This window comes from Castanea sativa, chromosome 7, assembly GCF_040712315.1.
Source record: "Castanea sativa cultivar Marrone di Chiusa Pesio chromosome 7, ASM4071231v1".
NCBI lineage: Eukaryota > Viridiplantae > Streptophyta > Magnoliopsida > Fagales > Fagaceae > Castanea > Castanea sativa.
Window position 1 is genome coordinate 485,078 of NC_134019.1, and position 20,750 is coordinate 505,827.

Below are 20,750 nucleotides of genomic sequence, written 5' to 3' on the forward strand. Positions count from 1 at the left end.
TTCAAATAGTTGGTGGAAAGCATTGGCTTCACATGGTCGGGCGCCTCCTTCTTTTTTAGCCCCTTCATCTCGCTGTAGAATTTCCTCATTGCCATTTGCTACACAGGAACTGCAAAGAACAAAACTTTAGAAAAGCCATTTCCCCAAACACCCCATTTATCACATTAAGTACTCTAAAATTTTCCTTTTTTATTTTATGAGATAACTTTAACCCACAAAGAAAATCCATCAAAACAAAAATGAAGAAAGAAACATTTTTCCAACAATAAGAAGCTAGGTCCGCTGTGCATCAATATAAAACTTTCTCAAAACCTTTCCCAAGCCAAGCTGTAAAGGCCTCCAAATACACCTAGCAGTAAATTAAAATTAGTCATAAAAATAAATAAATAAATCCACTCTTTCATTTGTATTCCTATTTCCCCATCAATCCAACAAACAAAGAACAAAAAAAAAATCCCATTTTCCAGGAAAATTTAATCCACACAAAAAAAAATTCCAGAAAAACAAACAGAACCAATGTTTACATTCTTCTCTAATTACCTTTTTTTCCCAGCAACCAAACAAACAAATAAGAAATTTATAGAATGGTCTTGTAGACTGCAAACAACCCAAATAAAATCCAAAATTTGTGATTTGTTTGCAGCTTTTATCTAATTTCTGTATAAAGCTATTAACTCACCAATCCACAACATATGCACAACCTACAGCAATCCACTCACTAATCCTTTGATTTCTCTAGCATAACAACTTCTCTCTGTCTAGAATATCTTTATGTTGTTGAAAAATTCTCCGTTAATCGCATGCCCCTGAATTTTTTTGACATCCTTCACATAAAAATAATTGTTAGTGAAAGACATGGTCTCTTTTCCCTGCCCCATTAGGCATCTCAACCATGCATGACCACTTCTGTGTTTTGGAGCTACAGCTATGTTACATTTGCATTTTATTAACCCCTTCAGATGATTCCTCTCAAAGTCAAGGAGGTCACCTCCATAACAAGGTTAAAACATTTATCTTCATCAGTACTACCTAGATTTCCTTTAAAAAATGTATCCTCTTTATGGCTACTTAAATTCAAGTAAGATTTTCTGCATCAGGTTTTCTTTGGTGTTTATATCCTGTGGTTCATCTCTGGATTGCAAAGCTGCATCCTCAACAGAGAATTGCTTTCTCACATATCATGTAATTTGTCAAGAATCCTCCAGGTTACAGCATCTGGGGCCAGCCCATTCCTTCTCATCTCTCCCACAACTTGATAAGCTTCTCTCATTAAGCCCAACTTGCATGCACTGTCAATCAAAATATTATAATTGAAAATGTTTGGAGAGACCCCAGAATCAACCAATTCATATAAGAAATGACAAGCTTCATTGAATTTGCCTGAGCAGCAAAGCCCTTTGAGAAGGGCTGCATAAACATAATTATCATGATACTTCGATGGCCATATGACATCATCCCAAAACTTCATGGCCTCTTCTATTCGGTTGGCTTTACATAATCCATCAATTATTATAGTATAAGTGGTACAATCCACTGAGACACCATCATTTTCCATTCTATTAAAAAACCCCATTGCTTCATTTGCTTGCTGAAGTTTAAACAAGCCATGAAGGACTGCATTATATGTCACAACACCAGGCCTAACACCTCGTTCTGGCATTATTTGATACAAAAACTCGAAAGCTTCCTGGGTTCTTCCAACATTTAATAAACCCTGTATGATAGTAGTGAAGGTCACAGCATCTGGGGCACAAAATTTCCCTATTATCATATCATTTAATACCTTCAAAGCTTCTCCAATCCTCCCCATCTTGCAAAACCCATTTATAACTGTGTTCAAGGTAATGACATCAGGCTGACACTGGTTTTGAAGCATAAATACAAGTGCATTCAAAAGCTCAGTTGGGTTAGTGATAAGACAAAGAGCTCTTAAATACATATTGAACATTCTAGTTCTGTCCACACCCTTCTTATTCAGCATATATTGGAGAAGATTCCTTGCCTTGTAGAGGTCCAATTCTTTGCAAAGCCCTTCTACTAGAACCTTATATGTATACTCAGATGGTAGGTACCCAAACTCAATTCCTTCCTCCAACAACTGATATGCCCTCATATAACCTCCCTCCTTGCATAGTCCATGTATGATAGTATTGTATGACGCCAAACTTGGAGGAAACCCCCTCTTCCTCATTATGTAAACAATCCTTGAGGCCCCATGATGCTTTCCAGCTTTACAAAGTGAATCTATCATCTGTCCATAAACGAATTCCTCACACACACTCTTCCCTTGAGGCATGTCTTCCGCAATCCTAAACACTTCGTTAAAAAACCCTTCTCTGCACAAAGAATCGACCAGGTTGGCAAAAGCAGCATTTCTCACAGACAGGTCCTCTTCATCACTCACCTTCTCCCAAAGTTTGCACATCAATTCCCTCCCACGGTCAATGTCACGCCCCCGAAGAACACCACCTAATAATACACTATATGTCAGCGAATTGGGTACTACACCATTCTCACCCATTTCATCAAACACCTTGTGGGCATTACCCAATTCACCAATTCTACAATACCCATTAATCAAAGTAGTATAAGAAACAACGTTTGGACAATGCCCTCGGCTCTTCATATCGAAAAACAACCTATGAGCTTCATCGGGCCGTAGTTGTAACGAGCAAAACTGATTCATCAAACGGTTATAATTAGCCAAAGACGGAACAAACTCAGGCTTAACATGAATCAGACGAAGAATAACATGCAATGTGGTATATGGGGTTCGAGAATCGAGTAACCTGGCAATAAGAACATTGCAGGTACGCTCGTCGAGGACGCAATGAGAAGATATGAAGAGTAGAAGGCGGTGGTGAGCTTCGGAGAAGCGGTTAGAGTGGCAGAGTGCGTGAATGATGGTGTTGATGTTGAGAGAGTCTGGTTGGTATCCGCGGAGGCTGAGGCGGTCCAGAAGGCGAAGCGCCTCGTCGACATTGCGGTCTTTGGCGCAGAGTCTGTGAATCTTTTTGGTCCAGTATGAGGTGTTGTTGTTGGTGATGCTGATGTTGTGTTCTGGTTCATGCTTTGGTGGTTGGTCGATGATAGTGTGAGTGAAGAAGAATGCCGCAAGAGGTAATAAGGTTATGGTCTTGTGGTTGTGATTGTGGTTGTGGGGGATTGGGAACTTTGGGGATGGAGCGATGAAGCGGAACATTGAACATTTATCATATGCAAACATTCCTGAACTCTGCTGATTTATTTGTATTCATTTCTTGTATGCAAATATTAGGAAGGAAATGTATATAATATTGTAAACATTTGCTGAATAGTGTATAGTATTATTGGACACTTTACATGCAAATGTGTACCATTTACATTCACATTAAATGTAGACCAATAATTATCCTATCAAAAAAGTGAGCGTCTAGTAAACTATTTACTTGTTTTTTTAACTTATTTTTAGATTTTATAACGAGCGAGGTAGAAAAATTTTTATGAAAAATTGAAAAAATTATTAAATTAATTATTTTTATTTTTATTTTTTTATAAAAAAATTTTTAAAATAATTTATTAACATATATTATTCGGCTTATGTTAATAAAACCCTTTTATACTTATGCTAATATTGAAAAGTGATCATTCTGGTGATTGGATAAGTAAGATCTTACGTTGAATGACTAAATTTGTATGTTGGACAAATATCTTCTTTCAGATGAATGGTGTTCCTAGCGCAAATATCCATTGTTGGCGTGTCAAGTGCCAAAGATGTCAAACAAATGAGCATGGATTGGACGGATGAAGTTAAGGGTGATGATTTAGTTTTCCATGAAATTGAAAAGTGTATATAATGTCATGTCATTTTAAATCAATTATCAATAATATATTCTTTTTTAATGAAATAAGACTTTAAATGAAATAATGCCATGCATGCCTTCTTATTATTTGATAGATAGATGGAGAAGGGAGTAGGTATAAAGTTCGAATCATAAACATGAAACACAATAAAAAATATCGTTACCAATGGACTATAACTTGAACTTATCATAAATTCATTAATGACTAAACTTTTACACTTTAAAGTAAATGGACAAGATAAATTTTTTTTTTTTTTTTTTTTAAGTAAGATAGGAAGAATTTTCCCAACACAGTAGTAAACTTTTTTTTATTTATAAACTATTACACATAGTAAAGAGAGAGGATTTGAACCTTGATCCTCTTCAAGAATGAAAATAATTAATCAATATCAATGAATTACAAGACTTTTTATTATAACGCACATAAGTATCATAAAATTAAAACGATGAAGAGAGGCCACAAAAACTTTGAATTTGTAGGGGACAATGGGTCACAAAAAACTTTCCAAACTAGTCAAGTAACGTTTATCCCATGCAAAGGCGGAACACTAGTGACATAGATAGTAAATTTTCTTCCTCTCTCCGCCGACTTTGCAAGGACATTTTTGTATCCTAATAGTATTCCGAATGCTAGTAAAGGGTGGAATTTACATGTGAAACAAAGGGGAAAAGCTCCGTTTGCTCATTAATGGCAATGTCCCTTACTAGGTGCGGGGATGTAAGTGCAGGGGTTAGGGATAGAAATAGGAAGTGTTTCTTGATTTTGTAGAAATCCTGCCTTGTTTGCGACAAGTGTTGACTTCAGGTCATGCAAATGCAAAGGCCTAGGCCTAGCAGCCTCAATAGGTGTGGTGATAAAATTAAAAATCAAGAACACTAGTATCACCACCTTTGCAATGTTGAAGAGAGCTTTCTTCGAGAAAAACATGTTTTTTTTTAATCGAGAAAAAGGATGTCTATATATTTCAAGTTTCTTTCTACTAATTGATATGGTTCAGAGTTTAGGGCTTATTGAAGAAGAATGAGTAGGTAATACCCAATATATACAGCTTAAAAGTTACATGTGTGGAGGAATGAAATTGTTGAGAAGATTCAAGGAAGAGGTCAGGTAATGTTGGAACAAAATACTGCTAAATGCATCGAAGCAATTAAGCAGAAATTTCTTAGTTCCTACTATACAATTGAACATATAAAAGTTATTTTTCATGTTCACATTAATTACATGAATTTTAGACACTTAAAAAGAGTTTACAAGTATTATATCTCATGAATTTTGTACATGTAATACCATTTAAATTAAATTATCAACTAAATATAGGGAGCATTCATAACTGGCATGTAAATTTCCATTTGATGGATCTCTTGAAATCATTGGCTTGAAGTAAGATGCGGGGAAAAAATGTGTGGCTCTGGCTTCTGTTCAGTATCCTGTGACATTGGACCCGCTGTGATCATGACACGTGTTTATTTTTAGACACATATCATGACCGCAATAAATCCAGTACACTGGAAGCACTAGACAGAAGTCACGCCCCGAAAAAAAACACTGATAAGACAGTTCTCAATATGCCCACCAAGCTCCTTCAATTTCGAAAGTAAGATCAATTCCCCGTCTCTTGGAAAATATTTACGAACACTAGTCCCAAATGCTCGGAAAGTGTCACGTCATGACTATAATTTTCTAGTGATATTATATCATATGGAAATTGTTTAGACAACTCAGCTGGAACTCATTTTCCTTAGCTTAAACGGGAACCGCGTGGGCTTGGGAGAAACCAAAGCATTAAATTAAGTAAAGTTGACAAAGAACACCGCAAAGGAAATACACCTAGAAATTAATTAATGCCAACAGTTCCTAATACATATGCCTAAAGAAGTAAAAGAGCTTGTTGTAGAGTAATATTTTAAGAACCCAATAGGAAAATTACACTAAAATTCACAGAGCCATTCGTTCTTTGGGAATAGTCTAATTTTGCCTTTTCGGAAATAGCGTTCTCATGCAAAAGTTTCCTTCCTCCCCCTTTGTCTGCTAGGACAATATTTTTGTCTCCTTGCCAAAGTTTTCTTTGGTACAAATTCTAGTGGAATTCACAACACAAACAAGGAAAAAGCTAGATTCGTTCATTAATTCCGTATTACCTGGTTTTTTGGCCTCTAATAAATTAATAAAGGTAAATTTCATTAATATACTTTCGACTTTAAACTGATGTTAATCAAGTCTAAAACATTTCAAAACTGACCAAGTTGGTCCCTAAACTCAACTTGGTTTTTAAGATAGGTGAGAAAAGGAACTAACAAAAATAACATCATTTAGAGACTATGTTGTTTTTAGGGACCAAATTGCTCAATTTTGAAATATTTTAAATCTAGTTTGCACCTCTTTACTGAAAAAATATATATAATTACTATGTACCTATTGATTAAACTTCAAATTTACATGAAGATGATTTTATAATGTTCAATGTTCATTAAATTAAAGATAAAGGTCTATCTAGGTAAGTGGAAAATGAAATATTTCTCTAAATGGTCAGCATTAGCTTGAAAGACTAGTCCTATTTTGGTGATATCTTCTTCTTTCCTTCTTTTTTTTTCTTTTCTCCAACTTTTTGAGTCGTGCAGGAACTGAACTGAATGCATCCATTTTCTAAAGGGAGTTGACAATTGAGAAGCCTCATGGAAATTATGTAAGAGAAACTTGTTTTGACATCTCAATTTTCCATTTCTTTCTTTTTCTTTTTTCTTTCCGCCGTTCTCTCACCTTTTGTGTCTTATGCTAGGATAGTTTTGGAGAAAAATGTCTACAGTGTATTCATTAAAGAATGAAAAATAAATATTACTATACCCACTTAAAGGGTAAAGCATGGCAATAACCAAAAAAGAAAACACTGATCCACAAATATTTATATAAATTATTACCTTAGAAGTTTGAAGGGAATGGCTTATTAACGTATCACAATCTTTTCTTTTCTTTTCTTTTTTAATAAGTAAGAGGAAAGTCTAACCCTTATTAATTTTCCCATAAGAATAAGTAGATCATAAAGCTCTTAACGTGTTTCTAAGAATCTTGTAACTTAACATATTAGCACCTCTTGGTATTTTCAAGAAGACATTCACGATTTAATACCCTTTATTTAAGGATTTAGATCCTTTAAAGTTTTCAAGGAATTTTACCATTTAGAGTTATTTTAATCTATACCTTTTATTTGAAAATAAATTATTCAGATGGTATCATATTATAATTCCACAAATTAAAACCTTAAAACCATCATGTTACATCAGTTATTTAAATAATAATAAATAAATAGACCAAACTTACATGTCACATTTTTTTAGTCTTTTAAATTGTTTTAAAAACTTCGAAATCCTTCTTTTTATATCGCAAAACTTGAAGGGAAGATCTCATGGCACTAAGCTTGTGCTGGCGACGTCTTGGGGCCAGTAACATACCAAAAAAAACAAAACAAAACAAAAAACAAACGTGAAGAAGACACAAATTTATGAAATTAATTAATTAATTTTTAAAAAAAGTTCTCGACATATTCATGAGGATTTATCTTATAGAATTTTATGGTAAATTAAAACTAAGGAGGCTCAAATTTATCACAATTAAAAAATTTAGAGATTTTTTTTTTTTCAGAATTAATTGTAAATTATGAAGCATTTTGAACCAACGATATGGCAATCTGAACGTTTGAATCTCCATTCTCCATACTCCACAGACCACAAATCAATGACACCACAATCAAAGCTGAAGGGACTAAAATGTTTTTTAGATTTCTGTTCTCTTTCCCAAAAGAGAACACCAAAAATTTGGAAAGAGATTCATTTATGATCAATGCAGTGCATAATTACACTACCATACCCGTAAATACTTGTTACCTCCAATTCACCATATAGTATTAAAATCCAAAATATAAGTTTTGGCAGAATGTTTTAAAAAACCCCCCACATAACAAGTAACAATAGAAGCAACAAGACAATATAATCTGATCAACAGGAATCAGCAATCAAACCAATTAAAGTAACAAAGCATAATTCCCCTGATACACATTTTTTTCAACAATTCAACTAAAATAACATCGTTCATGTGGATCTTATTGTGCTTAATGCTAGCATGCAATCAAGAACAGTATTTCTCTGTTAACAATTTCCAGATATCAAAACCAAAGAACGATAAGCATTTCAATGGTCTCCCAACCGAGACTGGGGAACCTGCACATAGAAGAAACAAAAAGTATTAGGTACACGCATTGTAACAAGCCAAACAAAACAAGAGTGAAAGAACTGAGATAAGAATGATTTCTCTGACAGTAAAGTAAAAGGCATGAAAACCAAGTTAGTTGTTCATTTGATTACAATGACTAATGGAGACATATTTCTACTGTTGCATATCATAGACCTCTTTGGTTTTATCAAAATTTATTTGTTAAACATGAATCTACAAATACAGATTTTCAACATATTCTTTTTACACTGAAATTTCACATGATATAGACATGTTTCAGAGAAAGATGTATCACAACCATAATAGTCAACATCCCTACGAGTCTTAACTTCTCTCTTTTGATCAATGGGGAGGGTGAAGGGGATATTCGAACTAGTGACTCCACACGACAAGAGGCATGGTCCCTAGCTGATTATGCTGCCACTTGGGGTATGAAAATTTTTTAAGTTTAGTATGTTATAACAACGAAGAACTCTCCTAGCAGTAATACACATCCTCTGCCAGATAAATATAAGCATTTTCTCACCAAAAGGCTGCCTTAAAGTGATGACAAACAAATATAACACGACCTCTCACATGATGATGCTATCAACTGCACATCATAACGTCTTTTCCACTATGACTTCTGGAATATTAAATCAAAACCAGACAGCTCATTGAGGACTTGAGAAAATTTCAAGCAACTTAGATAAATTATCTAGAGACTGCTCAGCAGTGGCAAAGCCAAGTTTAAACAAGAATATCTAGACTTAATTAAAGCTCAAGTGGAGCTTGAAAACACTAATCTATTATATAAGCTAAGCCCATGAGCCGAACACTTGGCTCAGCTAGGCTTGATTGGGCCCACACAATCCCACCCTCACCCCTAGCACTAAATTCCAAAAACCCTTGCTTTGGTGTTCAGCCTTAAGCTTCAGATCATCCTCAATGCCAATTGACAGCAAGTCATATGTACTTGAACTGACAACCAGCATTTACCCACACCCCTAACAAAAGAACTGTACTGAGTTAAATATAAATCGTAGACAAAGAAAATACCAGAAGTGGAAACATATATAAGGGAATTCAACAAACACGCACAAACACACACACACAAAGTCATTGAACCAAGTACTAAAGGCTTAATGGAATTGTAATCCACAATCAAAACAATTGCTTTGAGCTGTAAATAAGAAACGACATAGAATATCACTGAAGTGTTATTGAAACAATAAGAAACGATAGAGAATTCACAACTCATACAAGGAAATGACTAAATTTGTATCTTGGACAAATATCTTCTTTCGAATGAACAGTGTTCCTAGGGCAGATATCCATTGTTAGTGTGTCGAGTGCCAAAGACGTCAAACAAATGAGCATGGATTGGATGGATGAAGTTAAGGGTGATGATTTAGTTTTCCATGAAATTGAAGTGTATATAATGTCATGTCATTTTAAATCAATTATCAATAATATATTCTTTTTTTAATGAAATAAGACTTTAAATGAAATAATGTCATGCATGCCTTCTTATTATTTGATAGATAGACAGGGAAGGGAGTAGGTATAGAGTTTGAATCATAAACATGGGACACTGTAAAAAATATCATTACCGCTGAACTATAACTTGAACTTATCATAAATTCATTAATGACTAAAACTTTTGCACTCTAAAGTAAATGGAGAAGAGTTATTAAAGTAAGATAGGAAGAATTTTCCCAACACAGTAGTAAACTTTTTTTTTATTTATAAACTATTATACATAGTAAAGAGGAAGGATTTGAACCTTGATCCTTTTCCAAAATGAAAATAATTAATCAATATCAATGAATTACAAGACTTTTTATAATAACGTACATAAGTGTCATAAAATAAAACGATGAAGGCCACAAAACTCTGAATTTGTAGGCGACAATGGGTCACAAAAAACTTTCCAAACTAGTCAAGTAGCGTTTATCCATGCAAAGCTGGAACACTAGTGACATAGATAGTAAATTTTCTTCCTCTCTCCGCCGACTTTGCAAGGACATTTTTGTATCCTAATACTACTATTCTGAATGCTAGTAAATGGTGGAATTTACATGTGAAACAAAGGAGAAAAGCTCCGTTTGCTCATTAATGGCAATGTCCCTTAGCAGGTGTGGGGATGTAAGTGCAGGGGTTAGGGCTAGAAATAGGAATTGTTCCTTGATTTTGTAGAAATCGTGCCTTGTTTGAGACAAGTGTTGACTTCATGTCATGCAAATGCAAAGGCCTAGGCCTAGGCCTAGCAGCCTCACTAGGTGTGGTGATAAAATTAAAAATCAAGAACACAAGTATCACCACCTTTGCAGTGTTGAAGAGAGCTTTCTTCGAGAAAAAGATGTTTTTTTTAATCGAGAAAAATGATGTATATATATTTCGAGTTTCTTTCTACTAAGTGATATGGTTCAGAGTTTAGGGTTTGTTGAAAAAGAACGAGTAGGTAATACATTATATATATAGCTTAAAAGTTGCATACATGGAAGAATGAAATTGTTGAGAAGATTCAAGGAAGAGGTCAGGTAATGTTGGAACAAAATATTACTAAATGCATCTAAGCAACTAAGCAGAATTTCTTAGTTCCTACTATACAATTGAACATATAATTATATAAAAGTTATTTGTCATGTTCACGTTAATTACATGAATTTTAGACACTTGAAAAGAGTTTACAAGTAGTGTATCTCATGAATTTTGTACATGTAATACCATTTAATTAAATTATCAACTAAATGTAGGAAGCATTCACAACTGGTATGTAAATTTCCATTTGATGGATCTCATGAACTCATTAGCTTGAAGTAAGATGCAGGGAAAAACACTGATGAGACAGTTCCCAATATGCCAAAACCACCAGGCTCCCTCAATTTCAAAAGTAAAGGTCAATTTCCTGTCTCTTGGAAAATGTTTACGAACACAAGTCCCAAAAGCTCAGAAAGTATAACTCATGACTATAATTTTGTAGTGACATTATATCATATGGAAATTGTTTAGACAGCTCAGCTGGAACTCATTTTCCTTAGCTTAAATGGGAACCATGTGGGCTTGGGAGAAGCCAAAGCATTAAATTAATTAAAGTTGACAAAGAACAATACACTTAGAAATTAATGCCGAAAGCTCCTAATACATATGCCTAAAGAAGTATAAGGAGATTGTTTTAAAGTAATATTTTAAGAACCCAACCGGAAAATTACACTAAAATTTCTCTAGCGCATTCGTTCTTTGGGATAGACTAAGTTTGCCTTTTCGGAAATAGTGTTCTCATTAGGGATGGCAATTTAAATCCAACCCGCGGATACCCGGTCTAGCCCGACCCTAATGGGCCGGGTTTTACCCGGTCCGATAAAGAATAGGGTCAGGTATGGATTTTTAAAAAAAAAACCCGAAGCGGATCCGGGTCGGGTCCGGGTTTTATCAAAAAAATCCAGACCCGACCCGTATAAATACCCGGATAAATACCCGGTATATAAGTATATTAAATTACTAACATACCCCTTATATATATATATATATATATATATATATATTTTTTTTTTTTTTTTTTTCTGATTTTGTTTTGTAAACCCTAAGTCTCTACTCTCTATTCTCTACTCTCTACTCTCTACTCACACACACAGCCAGCCGCCTCTCTCACACTCAGCCCTGCCCTCTCGCCAGCCGCCCTCTAGCCTCAGCACACAGCCCTCTCGCCTCACGGCCTCGCCTCAGCCCGCAGCTCTCGCGTCGCCGTCTCGCCTCGCGTCGCCGTCTCGCGTTGCGGTCTCGCCTCGCGTCGCCGTCTCGCGTCGCCGTCTCGCCTCGCGGCCTCGCCTAGCGTTGCCTCGCCGTCTCGCGCCGCCTCGCCTCGCTGTCTCGCCTCGCAGTCTCGCCTCGCGTTGCCTCGCCGTCTCGCATCGCCGTCTCACCTCGCGTCGCCTCGCCGTCTCGCATCGCCTCGAGGTTTTGCTTCTCAAAACAATTTTGTGGAAACACATGACATTATTGGTTCATTTATCAATGGATTTGCCTATTTCGATTTGTACCTTTTTTTTTTTTTAATCCATGTAACTTGGGTTTTTTAATGTTAGTTACTTGTGAATGATTTTGATTAGTCTGTTAAGATTCATAGCCGAAACTGTAGTTTTGGAACTAAAATTTTGTTGTTGTTGTATGTAGTATGTCAAATGCGGCTTTGCTGGAGAGAATTTCCCTACCAAAATAAATCAGTCCCAAAACTCATTTATTTTTATTTTTCCAGCTCCAGCTTCAAATTTAAAACCCAAAATTCTAATCAATTGATAACAAGTAAAAATTCTAATCAAGTTCGTGGACTATTAATGGGCTTCAATTTTTTTTTTTTTTGGTTGGGCCAAATTTGGGCCCAATAAGTTAAACGGGGCCCGGTGGGGCGGGTCTAGGCCCCGAGAAAAAAATCCGATTATTATTCGGGCCGGGTCCGGGTTTTGGGTCTTGGCCCGCGGGTCGGGTCCGGGTATGCAAAAACCCGGCCCGAACCCAACCCGTTGCCATTCCTAGTTCTCATACAAAAGTTTCCTTCCTCCCACTTTGTCTGCTAGGACAATATTTTTGTCTTCTTGCCAAAGTTTTCTTTGGTACAAATTCTAGTGGAATTCACAACTCAAACAAGGAAAAAGCTAGATTTGTTTATTAATTCCGTATTACCTGGTTGTTTGGCATGTAATAAATTAATAAAAGTAAATTTCATTAACATACTTTTGGCTATGAGCTAATGTCAATCAGGTCTAAGACATTTCAAAACTAACCAATTTAGTCCTTAAACCCAACTTGGTTTATAAGACAATGGAGAAAATGAACTAATAGACCTAACAGTGTTTAGTAACAAGTTGTTTTTAGAGACTAAATTGGTCAATTTTAAAATATCTTAAACTTGAATTGTATCTTTTTACCAAATATATATATATATATATATATATATATATATATATATATATATATATATAATAACTCTGCACCTATGGATTAGCCTTTAAATTTACATGAAGATGATTTTATAATGTTCAATGTTCATTAAATTAAAAGTTAAATGTCTATTTTGGTAAGTGGAAAATGAAATATTTATCTAAATGGTCAGCTTTAGCTTGAAAGACTAGTCCTATTTTGGTGACATCTTCTTCTTTCCTTTTTTTTTCCCCTAACTTTTTGAGACGTGCAGGAACTGAACTGAAGGCATCCATTTTCTAAAGGGAGTTGACAATTCAGAAGCCTCATGGAAATTATGTAAGAGAAACTTGTTTTGACATCTCAATTTTCCTTCTTGTTTTTTTTCTTTTTTCTTTTTTCTTTTTTCTTTTTTCTTTCCACCGTTCTCTCACCTTTTGTGTCTTATGCTAGGATAGTTTCGGAGAAAAATGTCTATAGTATATTTATTAAAGAATGAAAAATATATATTACTATACCCACTTAAAGGGTAAAGCATGGCAATAACCAAAAAAGAAAACACTGATCCACACACATTTATATAAATTATTACCTTAGAAGTTTAAAGGGAATGGCTTATTAACATATCACAATCTTTCTTTCTTTCTTTGTTAATAAGTAAGAGGAAGTCTATCCCTCATTAATTTTCCCAAGACCATAAAGCTCTTGACATGTTTCTAAGTATCTTGTAACTTAACATATTAGCACCTCTTAGTGTTTTCAAAGAAGACATTCACAATTCAATTATCCCTTATTTAAAGATTCAAATCCTCTAGAGTTTTTAGGAAACTTTACCATTTAGAGTTATCTTAATCTAGAACTTTCATTTTAAAATAAATTATTCAGATGATGCCATATAATTATTCCACTAATTAAAACCTTAAAACAATCATGCCACATCAGTTATTTAAAAAAAAAACTTACTTGTCACTTTTTTTGTCTTTTAAATTGTTTTAAAAAATTAGAAATCCTTTTTTTTAAATCGCAGATTTGAAGGGAAGATCTCATGGCACTAAGTTTGTGTCAATGACATCTCAAGGCCAGAAATAGACCCACCAAAAAAAAAAAAAAAAACCCTAGTCGAGATACAAACTTATGTCTAGAGGATCTAAATCCCTCGTCTAATTCTCGAATTATGAAATTAATTAATTAAATTTTTTTTTAAGTTATCAACATGTTTATAAGGTGAAATTACACTATTAGTCCCTGAAATTTACCATATGAGCGCAATTGGTCTATTAAGTTTCAAGTGAGCACTTTTAGTCCCTCAAGTTTAAACAAATAAGCATTATTAGTTCTTTTATTAACTGCAATTACTGTTACTACCTATGTGGCTAACAGAGCAGTGATGTGGCATCTTTTTTTATTAGAAATTTACAAAATTCAAATGACACATCCTAAATCCATAATCAGACACCTGAATAAGTCACAAACGGGTTATCCAAATCAAATCTCTCAAATCACCTATGAGATCTACAATCAAAGATTGTCACCGTTCACTATCACTCTTCAATGCTTTACAACCACTCTGTTAGTGGTTGTAATGCATTTTTTTAATCTTTGTATTGCTTTTCATGCGATTTGCATATCCTTGTTTTTTTTTCTTCTTTCCTTGCCTGGCCATTTTATGTCTTCTAGACTATAAGTGTGTACTTCTATTCAATTCTTTACTACAATTCTATCCTTTATCTCAACAAAAAAAAGGTGAATCACAACCCAGAATAACGCACCACCAAAACAATAAAATGCTAAAACACAATTATGAAAAAAAGAATGCCTATACAATATTATATACACAGTTTCTGACAATTAGCCAAACGATGGTTCAACCATTCAAGCATAAACACAAATAGATCTACAATTTCAAAAAAAATAAAAAAAAATATCTAATTCGAAGGATTGTGACTACGAAGAGCGGAGAAGGAGCAATATTTGAGGGATTGTATGGAGAGGTGAGGAGAAGCGGTAAGGCACTGGTGGTTGTGCAAGCACAATGAAGTAGTAGTGGTTGTGGCAAACAACACTTGAAGAGCTAGAGCCAAAATGGGTTTTTCACCACTTTACGTCGTTGTTGCTATTGTGTGGGGGAGGATGACGTCGTCGCCAGGCAATGGAAGCGGCATCACAGCGTCACATAGAGGAGGACTATAGGGTCATGAAAGATTTGATTTGAGTAATCTATTAAGAACCGGATCGGGTGTGGGGAATTTGGGTTCTCTAAGGTGTCATTTGAGTTTTGTATTTTTTTTAATATAAAAAAAAATGTCCTGTTACTTTAAAGGATGTCATGTCACTACTTCGTTAATTACGTAAATATTGACACATGAGTTAACAGAAGGATTAATAATACTCATTTTTTAAATTTGAATAACTAAAAATGCTCACTTAAAATTCACATAAATATTGACACTAATTGAAGTTAACAAAAAGATTAATAATACTCATTTTTAAAATTTGAATGACTAAAATTGATCCCTTAAAATTTAAGAGATCAATTGTGCTCACAAAACAAACTTTAATGACCAATAGTGTAATTTCACTTACATAGAGAATTTATCTTATAGAATTTTATGGTAAATTAAAACTAGGGAGGATCAAATTTATCACAATTAGAAAATTTAGAGATTTTTTTTTTTAAGAATTAATTGTAAATTATGAAGCATATTGAATCAACGATACGGCAATCTGAACGTTTGAATCTCCATTACGTTTGAATCTCCATTCTCCGTACTCCATAGACCATAAATTAATAACACCACAATCAAAGCCGAATGGACTAAAATGTATTTTAGATTTCTGTTCTCTTTCCCAAGAGAGCACCAAAAATTTGGAAAGACATTAATTTGGAAAGCCAATATCACTCCCATTCTTTGCCATAATAGAGCAGACACCAGAATAAGGCCAAAAGATGAGAGAGCTACACATTAGTCATACTCAATTTTAATTTTTAAGCACTCAACATAACTCAGAAACATCACTACCTATTTTTTGCTTTTCATTGATACTTTCTAACAATTTTACTACTTGTTTAGTGTGTTGTTGACAGAACTACCATACCCGTATATACTTCTTTACCTCCAAATCACCAGTTAGTACCAAAATCCAAAATATAAGTTTTGGCAGAATGTTTTAAAAACCCCACATAACAAGTAACAATAGAAGCAACAAGACAATATCATCTAATCAACAGGAATCAGCAATCAAACCAAATAAAGTAACAAAGCATAATTCTCCTGATACACATTTTTTTCAACAATCCAACTAAAATAATATCGTTCATGTGGATCTTATTGTGCTGAATGCTGGCTTGCAATTAAGAACAGTATTTCTCTGTTAACAATTTCCAGATATCAAAACCAAAGAATGATAAGCATTTCAATGGTCTCCCAGCCAAGACTGGGGAACCTGCACATAGAAGAAACAAAAAGTATTAGGTACACGCATTGTAACAAGCCAAACAAAACAAGAGTGAAAGAACTGAGATAAGAATGATTTCTCTGACAGTAAAGTAAAAGGCATGAAAACCAAGTTAGTTGTTCATTTGATTACAATGACTAATGGAGACATATTTCTATTGTTGCATATCATAGACCTCTTTGGTTTTAACAAAATTCATTTGTTGAACATGCATCTACAAATACAGATTTTCAACATATTCTTTTTACACTGAAATTTCACATGACATAGACGTGTTTCAGATAAAGATGTATCACAACCATAATAGTCAACATCCCTACGAGTCTTAACTTCTCTCTTTTGATCAATGGAGCACTAACAAGATATTTAAAAATTCAATCAAGGCACAAAGTTAATCTTAGAGCTGCATAAAAAACTGAGGTGCTAAATGTCTAGGACTTTCTTTATGACAAGCTTCTAATTTAGTAAATGACCAAGCTAAAATCACGACTTCAAAATCAAATAAGGCTCAAGAACAAGATTTGGCCAAAGGGGGAGGGAGAAGGGGATATTCGAACTAATGACTCCACACCACAAGAGGCGTGGTCCCTAGCTGATTATGCTGCCCCTTGGGGTATGAAGAATTTTTAAGTTTAGTATGTTATAACAACAAAGAACTCTTCTAGCAGTAATACACATCCTCTGCCAGATAAATATAAGCATTTTCTCACCAAAAGGCTGCCTTAAAGTGATGACAAACAAATATAACACGACCTCTCACATGATGATGCTATCAACTGCACATCATAACATCTTTTCCACTATGACTTCTGGAATATTAAATCAAAACCAGACAGCTCATTGAGGACTTGAGAAAATTTCAAGCAACTTAGATAAATTATCTAGAGACTGCTCAGCAGTGGCAAAGCCAAGTTTAAACAAGAATATCTAGACTTAATTAAAGCTCAAGTGGAGCTTGAAAACAGTAATCTATTATATAAGCTAAGCCCATGAGCCAAACACTTGGCTCAGCTAGGCTTGATTGGGGCCCACACAATCCCACCCTCACCCCTAGCACTAAATTCCAAAAACCCTTGCTTTGGTGTTCATCCTCAATGCCAATTGACAGCGAGTCATATGTACTTGAACTGACAACCAGCATTGACCCACGCCCTTAACAAAAGGACTGAAGTGAGTTAAATATATGGTTTGTGTTAACGGAAACCTTACGGCGAAAGTTAACAACACAATTTGGGTAATTTTTTAGTAATTTTTTCTGTTTTTTGGTAGTTTTTCAGTTTTTGTCAATCTTTTTTATCTCTTTTAGTAATTTTTGTTTACAACTTTTTTTTTCCCTTTTTGAGTGAAACACAAAAAAGAAAACGTTAACAAGCACCACATGTTGCTTGTTAACATTTCCCATATATCGTAGACAAAGAAAATACCAGAAGTGGAAACATAAGGGAATTCAACATACACGCGTGCACACGCACAAAGTCATTGAACCAAGTACTAAAGGCTTAATGGAATTGTAATCCACAATCAAAACAATTGCTTTGAGCTGTAAATAAGAAACGATATAGAATATCACTAAAGTGTTATTGATCTTTGGTGATGGGGCGATGAAGCGGAACAGTGAACATTTCTCATATGCAAACATTCCTGAATTCTGCTGATTTATTTGTATTCATTTCTTGTATGCAAATATTAAGAAGGAAATGTATATGATATTGTAAACATTTGCTGAATAATGTATATTATTGGACACTTCTCATGCAAATGTGTACCATTTACATAAACATTAAATGTAGACCAATAATTGTCCTATCAAAAAAGTGAGCGTCTAGTAAACCATTTACTGGTTCTTTTAACTTATTTTTAGATTTTATTGGTAAAAAACTTTTTATGAAAAATTGAAAAAATTGACAAATTAATTGGTTACTTTTTCATTTTTTCATAAAAAAATTTTCTAAAATGATTTACTAACATATGTCATTTGGCTTACATTAATAAAACCCTTTTATATTTATGCTAATATTGGAAAGTGATCGTCCTGGTGATTGGACAAGTAGGATCTTACAGCAAATGACTAAATTTGTATGTTGGACAAATATCTTCTTCCGAATGAACGGTGTTCCTAGGGCATATATCCATTGTTAGTGTGTCGAGTGCCAAAGATGTCAAACAAATGAGCATGGATTGGATGGATGAAGTTAAGGGTGATGATTTAGTTTTCCATGAAATTGAAGTGTATATAATGTCATGTCATTTTAAATCAACTATCTATAATATATTCTTGTTAATGAAATAAGACTTTAAATGAAATAATTTCATGCATGCCTTCTTATTATTTGATAGATAGACGGGGAAGGGAATGGGTATAGAGTTCGAATCATAAACATAGGATACTATAAAAAATATCGTTACCGCTAAACTATAACTTGAACTTATCATAAATTCATTAATGACTAAAACTTTTACATTTTAAAGTAAATGGAGAAGAGTTATTAAAGTAAGATAAGAAGAATTTTCCCAACACAGTAGTAAACTTTTTTTTTATATATAAACAATTATAATAGTAAAGAGGGAGGATTTGAACCTTGATCCTCTTCAAGAATGAAAATAATTAATCAATATCAATGAATTACAAGACTTTTTATAATAACACACATAAGTGTCATAAATTAAAACAATGAAGAGAGGCCACAAAAACTTTGAATTTGTAGGCGACAATGGGTCACAAAAAACTTTCCAAACTAGTCAAGTAGCGTTTATCCCATGCAAAGGTGGAACACTAGTGACATAGATAGTAAATTTTCTTCCTCTCTCCGCCGACTTTGCAAGGACATTTTTGTATCCTAATAATACTATTCTGAATGCTAGTAAATGGTGGAATTTAAATGTGAGACAAAGGAGAAAAGCTCCGTTTGCTCATTAATGGCAATGTCCCTTAGCAGGTGTGGGGATGTAAGTGCAGGGGTTAGGGCTAGAAATAGGAAGTGTTTCTTGATTTTGTGGAAATCGTGCCTTGTTTGCGACAAGTGTTGACTTCATGTCATGCAAATGCAAAGGCCTAGGCCTAGCAGCCTCAATAGGTGTGGTGATAAAATTAAAAATCAAGAACACTAGTATCACCACCTTTGCAGTGTTGAAGAGAGCTTTCTTCGAGAAAAACATGTTTTTTTTAATCAAGAAAAAGGATGTATATATATTTCAAGTTTCTTTCTGCTAATTGATATGGTTCAGAGTTTAGGGCTTATTGAAGAAGAATGAGTAGGTAATACATTATATATACAGCTTAAAAGTTGCATGTGTGGAAGAATGAAATTATTGAGAAGATTCAAGGAAGAGGTCAGGTAATGTTGGAACAAAATACTACTAAATGCATCTAAGCAATTCAGCAGAAACTTCTTAGTTCCTACTATACAATTGAACATATAAAAGTTATTTGTCATGTTCACATTAATTACATGAATTTTAGACACTTAAAAAGAGTTTACAAGTAGTGTATCTCATGAATTTTGTACATGTAATACCATTTAAATTAAATTACCAACTAAATGTAGGAAGCATTCATAACTGGTAAGTAAATTTCTATTTGATGGATCTCTTGAAATCATTGGCTTGAAGTAAGATGGAGGGAAAAAAATGCGTGGCTTCTATCCAGTATCCTGTGACATTGAACCCGCTGTGATCATGACACGTGTTTATTTTTGGATACATATCATGATCGCAATGAATCCCATACACTGGAAGTACTGGACAGAAGCCACGCCCAGGAAAAAAACACTGATAAGACAATTCCCAATATGCCAAAACCACCAAGCTCCTTCAATTTCGAAAGTAAGATCAATTTCTTGTCTCTTGGAAAATGTTTGCGAACACTAGTCCCAAAAGCTCGGAAAGTGTCACGTCATGACTATAATTTTCTAGTGATATTATATCATATGGAAATTGTTTAGACAGCTCAACTGGAGCCTAGAATCCATTTTCCTTAGCTTAAACGGGAACCGCGTGGACTTGGGAGAAGCCAAAGCTTCATTAAATTAAGCAAAGTTGACAAAGAACACCGCAAAGGAAATACACCTAGATATTAATTAATTCCAAAAGTTCCTAATACATATGCCTAAAGAAGTATAAGAGCTTGTTTTAGAGTAATATTTAAAGAACCCAACAGGAAAACTACACTAAAATTTACAAAGCCATTAGTTCTTTGGGAATAGACTAATTTTGCCTTTTCGGTAATAGCGTTCTCATGCAAAAGTTTCCTTCCTCCCCCTTTGTCTGCTAGGACAATATTTTTGTCTCCTTGCCAAAGTTTTCTTTGGTACAAATTCTAGTGGAATTCA

General features: G+C 34.3%; 1 protein-coding gene across 1 annotated transcript; it reads right to left on the bottom strand.

Annotated features, from left to right (window-relative positions):
- LOC142642756 (uncharacterized) lies at positions 1-3,260 on the bottom strand. Its single transcript, XM_075817176.1, has 2 exons — positions 680-3,260; positions 1-109 (listed from the first exon to the last, which is right to left on the bottom strand). The coding sequence occupies exon 1, from the start codon at positions 3,224-3,226 to the stop codon at positions 1,172-1,174; it is 2,055 nt and encodes a 684-aa protein (XP_075673291.1). The 5' UTR covers positions 3,227-3,260; the 3' UTR covers positions 1-109; positions 680-1,171.
- Between the last annotated feature and the right edge of the window lie 17,490 nt (positions 3,261-20,750).